Below are 14,628 nucleotides of genomic sequence, written 5' to 3' on the forward strand. Positions count from 1 at the left end.
TATTCCCCTCCCTTTCCTGTATGCTTGAAATCTAAAGCACTGAATTATGTGTTGCACCATAAAAACTTTGCTTAGTTGTTCCTGAATGCTGTCAATTTGAAAAATGTTACTTGCTAGCTAGGCAATATTATACTATAATATTTATGGATGTCAATTTGAAAAATGTTACTTGCTAGCTAGGCAATATTATACTGTAATATTTATGGAATTCAAGAATTTGAAACTAATCTGTAGCACACTAATGTATTGTGGTGGAAGTTGGACCAGGCAATATGACTAAAAGAGATTACTTGGGTGTTTGGCAGGCCAAGTTTATCATTTATAAACTCGAATGGATTGAAATAAATTTTTAGCTTTTCTCCTAAATTCAAAAAGCTTTTCTCCTAAATCATAGAACAAAGTTCCATGTAGTCCACATATTTACTGTAGTACCGTAGACCACGTATGTTCTGCAACTATAGAAATATTGCAAAATGTGTTATTTTGCAAATCATGTTCTATAAACATCATTATTTTGTTAAAAATTTTGACGATCCTAAACATTCTACAAGTTAAATAGTGAAAAACACATTATTCTGCAAAACATGTTAAGTTTGCAGAACATATTTACATATTACAGAACATATGTGTTCTACTTGTCGAACATAAATGATTTTCAATATTTTTCATGAAATAGTGATATTTATAGAATGTATTTCACAAAATAACAAATTTCGTACATTTTGCAATGTTTTTATGTCATTCTATAGTTGTAGAACATACGTGTTCTACGGTACTACAGTGGACTACATGGAACTTAACTACTAAATCATATATTGAAAAGCATAATTTGATTTGGATTTATCTTAATTTTGAAATTTGTCTTTATAAAAATATATATGATCATTATAAAAATAATTTGTTGTGTTATTATTATATTATTAGTTTTATAAAATTATAAATTTCTGATAAATTAATCCAAATAAATAAATTCAATTTTATTTTTTACAAATAAATAATTTCTTAATAATTAATTAGACTGCCCTACTTCTGAGCTTTCAGTATTGAGGAGGAGTTGTCAAGGGAAAATACTAGTGTGGGGACTTACAAAAAATAATTTATAAATTTCAAGATGGTAATGTATCCAAAAGTCTCATGATACCTTTCAAGAACAGACATTTGATATACATTTATTCTCATATGGCTTTTCAAAAATTCCAAATGAAAGAATTGCAATGTAATCGAGTGTCTTGATCAATCAAGTTATCAAGTTGTTGATATTAGAAAGAAGAGGAAAGCTCTGAAAAAAATGCCAAGCTGCCAACCACTACATAACTGTAATGATGTTCCATCTGTGAGTACAAAATTTTATACATACAAGTAATGATACCCATAATTATAACACAAAATCGATGAAAGTGAAAAGTGAAAATATAAGTGGAGACCAGCATAGGCATATTATTTAGTTAAAATTTTGGAGAGCAGAAATCTTAGGGCGGAGTCCAATACTGTAATATACTAACAATATATTTATTAAATATATTTATTAAATATATTGAAAACAGTGTTATAGTCGTTCAGGACACATAAACTTTAATATAATATCTTTTTATGTTTTATTATTAAAATAATTATATATTTTTAATTATTATCCGAGGGAAGGGGATAGATAGAAGCAAAGAGACGAGGAAGCTGATATTTTACTAGCAAAAATGATTAAAGATAAACATAATGTATCTTAAAAATAAGATACATATTGGATATTTTAATGTTTTAAGGCATCATATAACATCGTTGGAACACTGATTCCTTCCAAATATCTTAAATTTTATTTTCAAATATCTTGAATTTTGTTCTAAATCATCAATTTAAGATATTGTTGAATTTGCTCTTTGGACGGTCGTCTTACTTGCCCTCGCTGAGATTTGAAAATATATTAAATATATTTATTTTTAGTTGTAAGAAAGTTATGAAAATCTATTTATGTAAAAGTTTTATTTAGGTTTCTAAAGTTTGAAGAAAAGGAGATTTGTTTTTCAAATTGCATAGGCTACTTGTAAAAGTAAGGTGAATCGCACGGTTTATTCCTGTGCAGTCCCTTCTGTCATTTACTATATCACCTTTTTTGCTAATAGTGATCTGTCACCTTTATTATCATGCAGTATAATTCACTTATATATTTTTCTCGCTGATTTATATTTATACAGCTGTGTGTTTGAATACAGCTTCTATAAACACAAGCATCTTACAACTTTGTTCTTAAGGGTTTATTCACATGCAAGGGCATGGTCGAGTTTGATGAATGGTCGAGTTTTTTTTTTTTTAAGCTATTTATTTGATAGAAGATATTTAGGTGTTGTTTACTTGTTTCATATTATTTTCTGCTTTTCAGAAATAATTTTAGCATATTTTTATTTTTTAAACAGATTTCTGGTTATATATTTTTTAAAATTGTTTCTGGGACCAAACGTCACATTTATTTTCTAAAATCGAAAATAATTTTTGAGTTACAAAACATCACATCTATAAAACTTATTTGAGTAAATTAAACGGTGAAAAAAAATCAAACAATTTTTGTACCGTTCTGAAACCAGTAGCCAGTAGGTGTAGCCTTCACGAGTCCCATTTGTACTCTGATCAAGTTGCATTTGCACAGGACAAGTTATATTCAAGAAAAGAAAAGGGAGAATAATAAATAAGAATGCGGCAGTGGTGGCATGTTTATCCGTTTGTATATCATATATCTGCACAATTCCTCGGCTATTCCAAAATGGAAGTAGGCCAAGATACCTTTAATTCGTGTATGATAATATGATGGTTGATTCCACCACACAACCTCGGCTATTCCAAAATGCATACTTCGTACCCTCATTTGACAAAATTTGTCGAGATTTCCGATCTACGAGACTATATATTGAAATAAATTGTAAGAAAAGACAATAAAATTTAAATTATATCATGTTGAGTTAAGTTCAATGGAGACCACATTTTTTTAGGAGACCTGAAGACCATATATATTTTGCAAATAAAATTTTTCATGAAAACTTTGCAAAACGTATAGTTTTACAAATCATGTTCTACAAAATCATTATTTCATTTAAAATTTTGAATATCATATAAGTTTTACATGTGGAATATTACAAAATGTTTTGTTCTATGAAGTATGTTTAGTTTGCAGAACATTTTTTCAACTTGCAGAAGATACATTATCTACTTATTAAACATAGATGATCTTTAACAATTTTAATGAATACATGATATTTGTAGAACATATTTTACAAAATAATGTATTTTATAGTGTTTTGATTGCAGAACATACGTGGTTTCCGAGGTCTCCGATGATACAGCGGTCTCCATAGAACTTTCCTTATATTATAGATGATTATTTTAAAATTGTGTACTTGCTGCATTTCTTTCCATACATCCTGCACATAGGAAATATTAAATACTTATTAAAAATTATAATTAAAATATATTATATAAAAAATATTTCTATATATTTTTATCATATAAGATGACGCAATTACGTCTATTTAATATTTATAAAAGTTTGATGGAAGCCAATGGCTCAAAGGACTAGTTAGTAGTCTGTCGTGTTCTAAAAATTAGTTAACTCGGCCAAGTGCTTGTTGGAGTATTCATTTTAACCCCTGATCCGATCAGATTTTCGGATCTTATAAAAAATTGGTCAAAACTTGGTTTGACCCCGAGTACTCTGAGTCAAACTTGAGTTTAATTTTTTCGTAAAGTATGAACAATAACTGGGAATATACGTCCGCAAAGGTTGGTTCAGCTGGTTAAAGAGGGGACAAGTATCCTCTTGGTCACAGGTTCGACTCCCGAAGGAAGACAGGTTCAACTCCCGAAGGGAGCAGAATTTGTGATTATGCCTCGTGGATCAGAGTCTGTCGCACTTAGATGCGGTTTCACGTAGTTTGCATCCTGGATCAGAGTCTGTCGCGCTTAGGTGCGGTTTCACGTAGTTTGCATCCTGGATCAGAGTCTGTCGCGCTTAGGTGCGGTTTCACGTAGTTTGCAGGCTATTGCGGTTTACTTTGGTTCACGTAGTTTGCAGGCTATTGCGTGAGCTCGTGGGTATCAGAGTCTGTCGCGCTTAGGTGCAGGTTTACCTAGTGCGCACCCGAAAAATAGCGGCTGCGGGTTCCTATGTTAAAAAAATAATAATAAATAAAAAAAAATAACTGGGAATATAGATGTAACAATTATCAAAACTTATTTTTATTATATTGTGAGATAATATCAAAGGATAATATATACTTGAACTGTTAACTCTGTGTTGTTAATAATATTATTTATTTACTAACAAATTATTGATAATATTAGATTATTATTATTATATAACATATTATTATATATTAATAACAAAATACTATCATACTTAAATTTCAAGTTTCAACAATTGTATTTTTAATCTCTATATTAAAAATTGATTGAAAATGAATTTAGATAATAAAATTTTTTCATATCTGAATAGTTGTCAGAATACTCATTCCAAACACTTTCCAAATTCCGATTCCTCATGTTTTCCGGAACAAAACCGTCCATCCAATTTGTGGTTTTTACGACCTCCATGGTCAATAAAAATTTGTGGCTCCGCAAGATGCAGGAGTGATGGTTGGTTGGGATCTCAAGTATAGATCCCATTCCGCTTCTCGAGTCGCTCTTCGTGCACGCTAGCCAAGGCCCTGCCGGTTTAGGCTATTATGCACGTGCCAATGCCACTCATTTCCCATCCCATTTATCCAATAAATAAATGGTTTTTCTAATGTGTGTCCAAAGGCACACAATAAACACTAAATTCTACTAAAATGATCTATTTTGATTGGTGAAGTTGGTGTGAATGCAGGAGAGCCATTAGTATTTATTATTCATCCACAAATCAGAATGGCTATTTTTGTTAGAGTTAGGGACTATTGTGTGCGGTGTGTCCTTGAGCACACCATAGAAAAATCCCATAAACTATCACACCATCTCGTCCTAATTTTGTCCTTTGTCATTTTTTAGTCCGTATTTTTAGATGCAAACAAAAAAAATGCATTTTCATAAATTATTTTCAAGAAAATTTTGGAAATGAATTTGGCCATGTTATGTTAACACTTGCTGGTGTGAGACTGTGAGTTGTTGCATTCACAGTCGGGTAAAAAAAATAGATGTAACGCAGCTTTTAATGGAAAGGACAATGCAGATTCAGCTGCATTATACATAGTTTAGGTGTATGCTTTTAAAGGATGGTTAATGTTTCCGAGACCGACGACAGTGTTAATTTTGCAGTAAAGAGCTGCAGCTCCTTCCATCAATTTAGCCGTAACTCTTTCTCGCTCAATCTCTCCTGCCCAATATTATTTCCTTTGTGGTCAAACTTAAACAACGGCTACTTCTGCTGTGGCCTCAAGAGGGGAAATTTATGATTTTTGTTTTTTCGGGGTGATTTATGGATTTTTGTTTTCCGGGGTGATTGATGATTGAACTAAATTTCCAACAAACCGATGTTAAAATGGTTAATAAGTGAGTTAATTTATTGAGATGTTTATTTGAACACTTTTACTCGTAAATTAACATATCAAAATCTTATATCTTAAATTATGATTTTCATGTTTTTAATTATTTCTTTATTTTATGAAAAGGATATATTTTATGAAAAGGATAAAAATATATTTTTTTCATAAATAAATCTCATGAAGGATCTATTTACCAAACACCGCTTCCTATTTATGTGAGTGCAGTGTTTCGGTGTCGTAGTATATAAAGTGTAGCCACTTTAACTCAAAAGTTGTATGCAATCATGGTCTCACACTCTCACCACAAATGATACACACCTTGTAATGTAATTTTAATCCTAAAAGTATTTCTCTTGTTTATTATTGTCATCATCATTCATGATCACTTCCATCTTCTTTTAGCTTTGCATTCCGAGATAACTGCACCACTTTTATCTCTCGTTCAAGACATTTTTGCTTTCCGCAATATATTTTTAATTTAAAGCTTTCTAATTGTAGTAGATTAATCGAGATTACTAGACCCATTGAAGCCAAGTTATTTGTATCATTCCTTATTCTTATGATCACGCCTTCTCTAATACATGTATTTGAAAAATGTTTTTAGAATGAGTGGGGAGAAATAAATTGATAGATTTCCCTTTTGTAGTTTTGTATCTATTCTTTTTGTTTCTTTTGAATGTTCCTGTTTTGGTGCGCAATTTGTGCCTAAATTGTGGTCCATATATATAACAATATTGCAATGTAAACCGTGTTTTGCCCACCATCAAACGTAGGATAATTACCCCTTTAAAAAGGAGAAGAAAAATACTGTCAGTCTGGCATAATTATTGGGAAAATGTAGATAAGATTATAGATAATCTCTTAAAAATATCATGCACCGATCATTTTTTTTTTCTTTGTTTATAATTATAACCAAACTATCTGCATGCTTGTAAGAAAATTTGTAGGAAGATTACAAATCATTTATGACGATATTAAAGTGATATATTCTATTTATAAGAGCATCTCCAACCCTCACAAGCCCTTAGCTAAAAGTCCATGTGACTTTCCAAAAATAAATTTTATAGCCAATGTTCACAAAAAATATAACTCCAACCACAACAACCCCTTGTGTATAATTATAGCCATCCCCCTGGATGACTATATTTGTCGATCCGCTACAGAATCTGTAGCGAATTCCACGTCATCTCCTGCAATTTATTTTCCTCCTTCCCACTAATTACATATTATTTATTACTATATTAAACTGATATATTCTATTTATAACAATCTAAATATTAATAACATAATATTTTTAAATTAATAATTAATAAATTACAATATGTTAGCGGTTAAACAAATTTTACATACTCTAATGTTTTACACGTCTGATTTAGCCGTTCCCGTTGGAGAAGCTCTGTAAATGTAGGGTATCATGTAATATTTGTTGAACATGCTAGACATTGTGGGGCCGTTTGGGTAAACTTAAAAATGTGATTCTTGCTTAAAGTAAAGAAGTGGATTAGAATTGAAAAGTATATCAAGTGACTAAACTGTTTGAGAAAGAAGTAGAAGTCCTCAAACAAAAAGACTAGCATTCTCAACTTTTTACAAGTGATTCGTTTTTTATACAAATTGGTTAAGAAAAATAGAAGCCGGTTTCTTATCGAAAAAGACCGCAAGTCGTCTTGCCCAAACAAGCACTGTATTTCGATGATATATATTGATTATGTTGTTCGGCTATAATTTAAAAATAATATATTATGAATATTTAAATTATTATAAATGATGTGTAATATTTATTTTTACCTACCAGTAGAAGTTCTTGGGTATAATTATAGACAACGATAATATGATTGGAGTTTGAAATTTTCAATATATTATCTGTATTTTATATTTTTAATATACCAACTCACTTTGTTAATAATTTTTCATACTTGGAGTTGATTAAATAAATAACAAACTGAAACTTATCAATTCCCAAAATTTATTAATATTATATAAATTTCTAGATATGTATATTTAATTTTAGACTTAATTACCAAAAAAACTATATAACTATCGTGTTTTTTTCAATCAATATCAATATACTTATATAAAGGAGAAGCGAGGGGCGTGTAGGTGGCGCCTCTCACATCGCTCCGTTATATTTTTCAAAATTTTTGGAATTTTTGGATGAAAAATATCAAAAATTAGAACTACCTTTTTTAGTTCCGGATATACTAGAAGTAAGTTCCAGAATCTGATTTTGTTTTAGATTATTTATGGAATATAGTAGCTTGAAAGTTCTAATTTGATTTTGTTTCAGATTATTTAATTATGGGAAAAAAGATTTATGGAATATAGTAGTTTGAAAATTTTAATATGATATTGTTTCAGATTATTTAATTATGGGAAAGAGTAGCACACAAGTTTCTCTGCACCTATAAATACCCCTATAGGTTGGATCGTCTAAACACAATCTCCTCTCTCTCAATACCACAACCATATACTTATATAAAGGAGAAGCGAGGGGCGTGTAGATGGCGCCTCTCACATCGCTCCGTTCTATTTTTTTAATTTTCTGAAATTTTTGGATGAAAAATATCAAAAATTAGAACTATCTTTTTTAGTTTCGGATATATTAGAAGCAAGTTTCAGATTCTGATTTTGTTTTGGATTATTTATGGAATATAGTAGCTTGAAAGTTTTAATCTGATTTTGTTTCAGATTATTTAATTATGGAAAAGAGTAGCAAAGTCTCTGTGCACGTAGAAATACCCCTATAGGTTGTAGGGTTTTGGATCATCCAAACACAACCTCCGCTCTGTCAATACCACAACCCTACCTCTTTTTGGTGATAGTTCTCTTGCTCGATCTCTAATTCGGTGGTGCCGTCTTCTACGATGATATATGTTTGTTGGTTATTCTTTTATAATATTTGTATGAAAATATTATTTATGCAATACTTCGACAATATATGTTTGCTCGGTTCAAGCACCTTTTAAGTGAAGGCAGTATTAAAAAAATAAAGGTTGTTGCAAGCAAAGGTAGTTATAGACCGCTATGTGGTAGTCGACAAATCCAAACACGGGAGAGGAATATAGTCTTGACATGATATTGATGGATGATATCAATAAATTAATTATTAGTGATGTATGTTTGTTGGTTATTCTTTTATAATATTTGTTTTGTTCATTATTCGTGCATTATCTGTTTGCTCCGTTTAAGCAATTTTTAAGTGAAGGCAAAGATTGTTACAAGTAAAGGTAGTTATAGACCGTTATCTCACGGATTTAAGTTGGATGTTTTTGTGCACAGTCAATTCAAAAAAAAATTGGAGGAAGGTGACAATGTATAAACATGATTTTTTTTTTTAAAAATACAAATAAAATTAAGATTCGTCGTGGTTTAAATTATTAATTACATGTAGAAATTTATTTTCATTTTTTCACCATGAATTATAGTTCAATTTTGCAATTTTATATATTAGTCTCGGTATTACATCAAGATTTTTATAAAATAAAATTTATTTTATCCTACAAATATTAATTTTGAATTAATAATATACTGTTTATAGACAGCCACAAACTTATTTTATTCTACAAATTTTAATATTAAATTATTAATATAATTTTTATAGCCCGCCGCAACGCGCGGCTTCTCAACTAGTACTTATATAAAGGAGAAGCGAGGGGTGTAGGTGGCGCCTCTCACATCGCTCCGTTTTATTTTTCTAATTTTCTGGAATTTCTGGATGAAAAATATTAAAAATTAGAACTACCTTTTTTAGTTTCGGGTATATTAGAAGCAAGTTTCAGAATCTGATTTTGTTTCAATTTTGTTTCAGATTATTTATGGAATATAGTATCTTGAAAGTTTAAATCTGATTTTGTTTCAGATTATTCAATTATGGGAAAGACAGATTATTTATGGAATATAGTAGCTTGAAAATTTTAATCTGATTTTGTTCAGATTATTTAATTATGGGAAAGAGTAGCAAACAAGTCTCTCTCCACCTATAAATACCCGTATAGATCGTAGTATTTTGGATCATCAAAACACAACCTCCTCTCTCAATACCACAAATCTACCCGATAGTCCTCTTACTCGATTTTTAAAGGAGAAGCGAGGGGCGTGTAGGTGGTGCCTTTCACATCGCTCCGTTTTATTTTTTAATTTTTCTGAAATTTTTGGATGAAAAATATCAAAAATTAGAAATACCTTTCTCTTGCTCGATTTTTAACTCGGAGGTGTCGTTATTCTGCAACGATAAGTGAAGGCTGTTACAGTAAAGGTTGTTGCAAGCAAATGTAGTTATAGACCGTTATATTGGAGTCGACAAATCCAAACACGGGAAAAGAATATAGTCTTGACAGGATATCGATGGTTGATGTCAATAAATTAACTATTAATGATGTATGTTTGTTGGTTATTCTTTTATAATATTTGTTTTGTTCATCGGACATGTTTGTTGTTGTTAATTTTTATATTATTTACTTTGTATACATGAAAAAATTATTCATGCATTATATGTTTGCTCCGTTCAAGCAACTTTTAAGAGGGTAGTTATATTTAAGTTAAATGTTTTTGTGCACAATCAATCTAAAAAAATTAGAGGAAGGTGACAATGTAAGAACATGATTACTTTTCCATAAAAAATAAAATTTTAAGATTCGTCACGCTTTAAATTGTTATTTACGTGTATAAATTTATTGTCATTTTTTCACCATGAATTATAGTCCAATTTTGCAATTTTATATATTAGTATTTGTATTACATCAAGATTTTTATAATATAAATTTATTTAATCGTACAAATATTAACTTGAAACATTAATATACTTTTTATAGACAGTCATAAAATTATTTTATTCTATAAATATTAATATTGGATCATTAATATAATTTTTATAAGCCGCCGCAACGCGCGGATTCTCAACTAGTTTAACCATAATAGTGTATTTGTTGCAAGATAATGCAAGTAACTTTAAAAACCCAATCTCACCAGTTCATAACCATGGTTAAGTTAAAATTAAGATGGATGCCACATATATTATCAAGTTACTAATCAAATTATTTGGTACATGGGTTTTATTAATATTTTTACTATCTCATTAAGGGTCAAAATCTTAATTCACAATCTACACAAACGCAGAGCGTACTAAAACTTATGTTCGAAGGCGACGATGTTAGTTTGATTTTTTGTATTGTATATTGATTATTTTTCATGCAATTTATATCGAATTGATAATTTTATTTAAGAAAAAATACAATTTTTTGCCACCAAACTTATTGTGTATTTAAAAACTTAGCACTAAACTATGATTTTTTTTGTCACTGATGTTAGGTTCGGATTTTTTTTGTCACTGATGTTAGATTCAGATTTGATTATTAACACTATATTATTCTTTTTAGCATTATTAAAATATTCTGGTAGTTTGCAATATTTTGGTGATCTGAAAACGAGAGTTTGACACGTATTTTAATACTTCTAAAAAATTTATTTTCATAAATTATTTTATTATTTTTTCTAAATAAAAATTTATCATTTGAATTTTTATACACAAAAAGAAAATGTAAATATGGCTGACTTTTTATTTATGTATAATATATGTAAAATTTTAAAATTAAAGTAAAAAAATTGATGTCTTGTGCTGCTGACATTCATGTCAGCTATGAATTAACCATGGTTAGAGATTCATTAAAATTGAGTTATGTCAAATTGATTTTGTATTATTTAGTTGCATTATTCTGCAACAAAAACAGTTTTATGGTTAAAATAAAAAATCACATAAGTTTAATAATTTTTTTTAATTAAGTCTTAATTTTAAAATCTTCAGAGATGAAATTGGCACCCTAATCAGCAGGGACTAGAATATTTTCCAAAGGTGTCAGTGTTGTGAACAGCTCAGCTTATCACACTTCTCAGCTCACTCCTTTCTCAACTTCCAAACCCCCATAAAATCAACCCTTTCTCTCTCTCTTACACACACATTGTTCTGCACTTTGTAAATTTTCTTTCGAGTTCTTTTCTTTCTTTAAAACCCAACAAAAAATATTCAGAGACTGCTTAAAAAATGGTGCATACATGTGTGAGTTTGCTTGTGATATGCTCTGTCTTTGTTTTAGCTGCAGGTTCTTTGAGAAACCTCCCAACTGTTTCATTTGAAGAAGGGTATGCACAAATCTTTGGTGATGATAATCTTCTGATTGTTAAAGATGGGAAATCAGCTCACCTCAGTCTTGATCAAAGAACAGGTTTTTTTTTTTTTTGTGTGTGTGTGTGTTTGATGTTGAAAATGGTTATTTATTATATTAAATGTGGTGGGATTCATGCATTTGCAGGTTCTGGATTTGTGTCACATGATCTTTACAACCATGGGTTCTTTAGTGCTTCTATTAAGTTGCCTGCAGATTACACTGCTGGGGTGGTGGTTGCATTTTATGTAAGTGAGCCTGTGTGTGTTTTGTAAACATATTTGATGTGTTTCGATTAGACCTGACAATTTGATACATGACATGCGAGTTTTGATTTTTGGTACACGAAACACGAAAGGACATGAACACGAGCATTGTGTTAAGCTAGGTTCTACATATAGGTAGATATGTTAGAAATAGTTAAACCTATATGGCTATCTCATATAGGTGACCCTTTGGATTGGTATTTGGTCTTACATTTTACATCTGGTGAAATTGAATTATACAATTTATTAATCAACTCAATCAATTTTGTTATATATTGATTGTATTTCATTTTTAGATTAATGAAAATTACTTAACAAGCCTCAAGACTCAAGAGTTTATAATAATCTTATATTGATGATTGCAGATGTCGAACGGAGACATATTTGAGAAAAACCATGATGAAATTGATTTCGAGTTTCTTGGGAACATTCGAGGCAAAGAGTGGAGAGTTCAGACCAATGTTTATGGCAATGGAAGCACGGGAGCAGGCAGAGAAGAAAGATATGGTCTGTGGTTTGATCCCTCGGAAGATTTCCATCAATACAGCATCTTGTGGAGTGATGATAAGATCATGTAAGAAAGTGAAAATTTCCCAAAATACTGTTTTTCTTGGCATTTTTTCCCCAATTTAATAGCTATCATTGCAGAGTTTTTGTCCTGGAATCAATTTACTCCTAATTTATTTTGCTTGGTCCTGCAAACTATATTTATTCTATGTACCAATAACCTGTTTGTTCAGTTGGGCTATTATTATAACACATCTAGAAGAAATAAATAATGTTCATTACCATTGTTTCAGTTTTTGGTATGATGTTTCCGTTGTAGCTTTTAAGCATGCTGTCCTTATTAGGAACCTTTCGCATTGAGGATATAGTACTCTGCATATATGTTTTCCTCAATTTAATTAAGTTATCTTCTTCTTCTTTTTTAACCATCATCGAAACATGAACTTATTGCAGATGTTTATGACTTCGTAGTTGAATTTAAAAACTGGAGCATGTAATTTCAAGTTCATCACAGGAAAACATAGAGTTTAGGCATTGCAATTGGATTTTTACTTTACAGTTGATGGCTTGTTGTTTTACATGTCTTTGTTTTTTCTGTTAGAGCATGAAAAGTAAGTTGAGAGATTCCTTTGCATTTATCATGAACTGTCAATACCCTTCCACTAGCAGTTGTTTTTGCCCTTGTCTGATAATTAAAATTTTTGCACTGATTGATCAAAAGCTTTCTTATTTGTGTTTCATGATAATAGCAAACTACTGTATTTTCTTGTTTGTTTATGTGTGTTTTTATCTTGGTTCGCAGCTTTTACATAGACAGTGTTCCCATAAGAGAGGTCAAGAAAACAGAAGCAATGGGTGGGGACTTCCCTTCCAAGCCAATGAGTCTCTATGGTACTATTTGGGATGGATCTAACTGGGCTACCAATGGAGGTAAATACAAGGTCAATTATAAATATTCCCCTTACATTGCCGAGTTCTCGGACTTTGTGCTTCACGGTTGTGCGGTCGATCCCATTGAGATGTCCTCAACATGTCAACTGGTACCGCAATTTAAATCTGTTCCTACCGGTATCACAAATGAAAGCAGAACTAAAATGCAGAGTTTCAGGAAGAAACACATGCAGTACTCCTATTGTTATGATAAAACGCGATATAAGGTTCCTCCTTCTGAGTGCGTAATTAATCCCCATGAAGCCTCTCGGCTTCATGGATTCGACCCAGTAAGATTTGGAGGAAGCCACAGCAGGCATGGTAAAAGACGCCACGACAACCAATCAAACAGGGATGCGATAAACTCTGTTTAGAAATATTGAACTTACATTTCCTCTAGTGATTGTTATTGTCGTATTCCTCGTCGATTTGAATATTATTTTGTGTATAGAGAAAAGGAGAAAAAAGATTGCATAAATTGATTGAGGGTGGTGGTAGGGGGGCTTTAGCTGAATATTGGACTGAGGATGCATATTTTGCATACCTTAGGTTCAAGTGATTAATATGTAATGGACACATCCTCTGGATTTAAATAAACATAATCCACATTATTATCTACTCCTTATATATTTTGGTCACAAGCCACAGACCACGGCTTTTTTCGGAAAATAGTGATAAGATCAGCGTACATCTTTCTCTTCCCTCGTCCTGAGGGCGGGTTTTGGCTTGGTTTAGTTATATTCTATGTGACTGGGATTAGTGGGATAAATGCATAATTAATCATCAAGTGGATTAGCATGTGTGCTTGACAATAAAACTATACAAGCATGTTTGTCTTTTACATTAACATCACAAATTTGGGCATGGTAAATAAGTCAGTGTCAGTGTGATCAGATTTGTCATGTTCTGTATAACATTTAGTCAAATGGCAAACTGGAATCCTAAGCAAATTTTCAAACTACACCAATATAGAAATTCAAGCCACGCCAGCTCAACTGCTTTTCACTTTACAGAGAAGCTGAGACTCTTTCTATCCAACCCCAGTGTAATGCACTCCTAGATAACCAAGTAACCGTTTGCTTAATTTAAAAAAAAAATAAGTTATTGATAATTTATTAGATATAAAATTATTAATAAATTATTTTTTAAAGCGATCCTATACAATTTTATAAAGTCAAATTCTAATATAATAATAAATTGCTAAAACAAACTTCTCATATTTTGATTTATAAACTATCATATAAACGGGAGGATTGAACTCTGACTTAT

General features: G+C 30.8%; 1 protein-coding gene across 1 annotated transcript; it reads left to right on the plus strand.

The window, feature by feature from the left end:
* The first annotated feature begins 11,357 nt into the window (after positions 1–11,357).
* LOC108200367 (probable xyloglucan endotransglucosylase/hydrolase protein 27) lies at positions 11,358–13,977 on the plus strand. Its single transcript, XM_017368493.2, has 4 exons — positions 11,358–11,716; positions 11,804–11,904; positions 12,288–12,496; positions 13,232–13,977. The coding sequence occupies exons 1-4, from the start codon at positions 11,536–11,538 to the stop codon at positions 13,731–13,733; spliced, it is 993 nt and encodes a 330-aa protein (XP_017223982.1). The 5' UTR covers positions 11,358–11,535; the 3' UTR covers positions 13,734–13,977.
* Positions 13,978–14,628: the final 651 nt, after the last annotated feature.

This window comes from Daucus carota, chromosome 9, assembly GCF_001625215.2.
Source record: "Daucus carota subsp. sativus chromosome 9, DH1 v3.0, whole genome shotgun sequence".
Taxonomy (NCBI): Eukaryota; Viridiplantae; Streptophyta; class Magnoliopsida; order Apiales; family Apiaceae; genus Daucus; species Daucus carota.

What these genes read in the sequence shown, in the direction of transcription:
- LOC108200367 (XM_017368493.2), top strand. Translation starts at nt 11,536, where the DNA reads ATGGTGCATACATGTGTGAGTTTGCTTGTGATATGCTCTGTCTTTGTT. An exon ending in CAGTCTTGATCAAAGAACAG is followed by an intron (nt 11,717 to 11,803) that starts GTTTTTTTTTTT and finishes ATGCATTTGCAG; the next exon opens with GTTCTGGATTTGTGTCACAT. An exon ending in TGGAGTGATGATAAGATCAT is followed by an intron (nt 12,497 to 13,231) that starts GTAAGAAAGTGA and finishes CTTGGTTCGCAG; the next exon opens with CTTTTACATAGACAGTGTTC.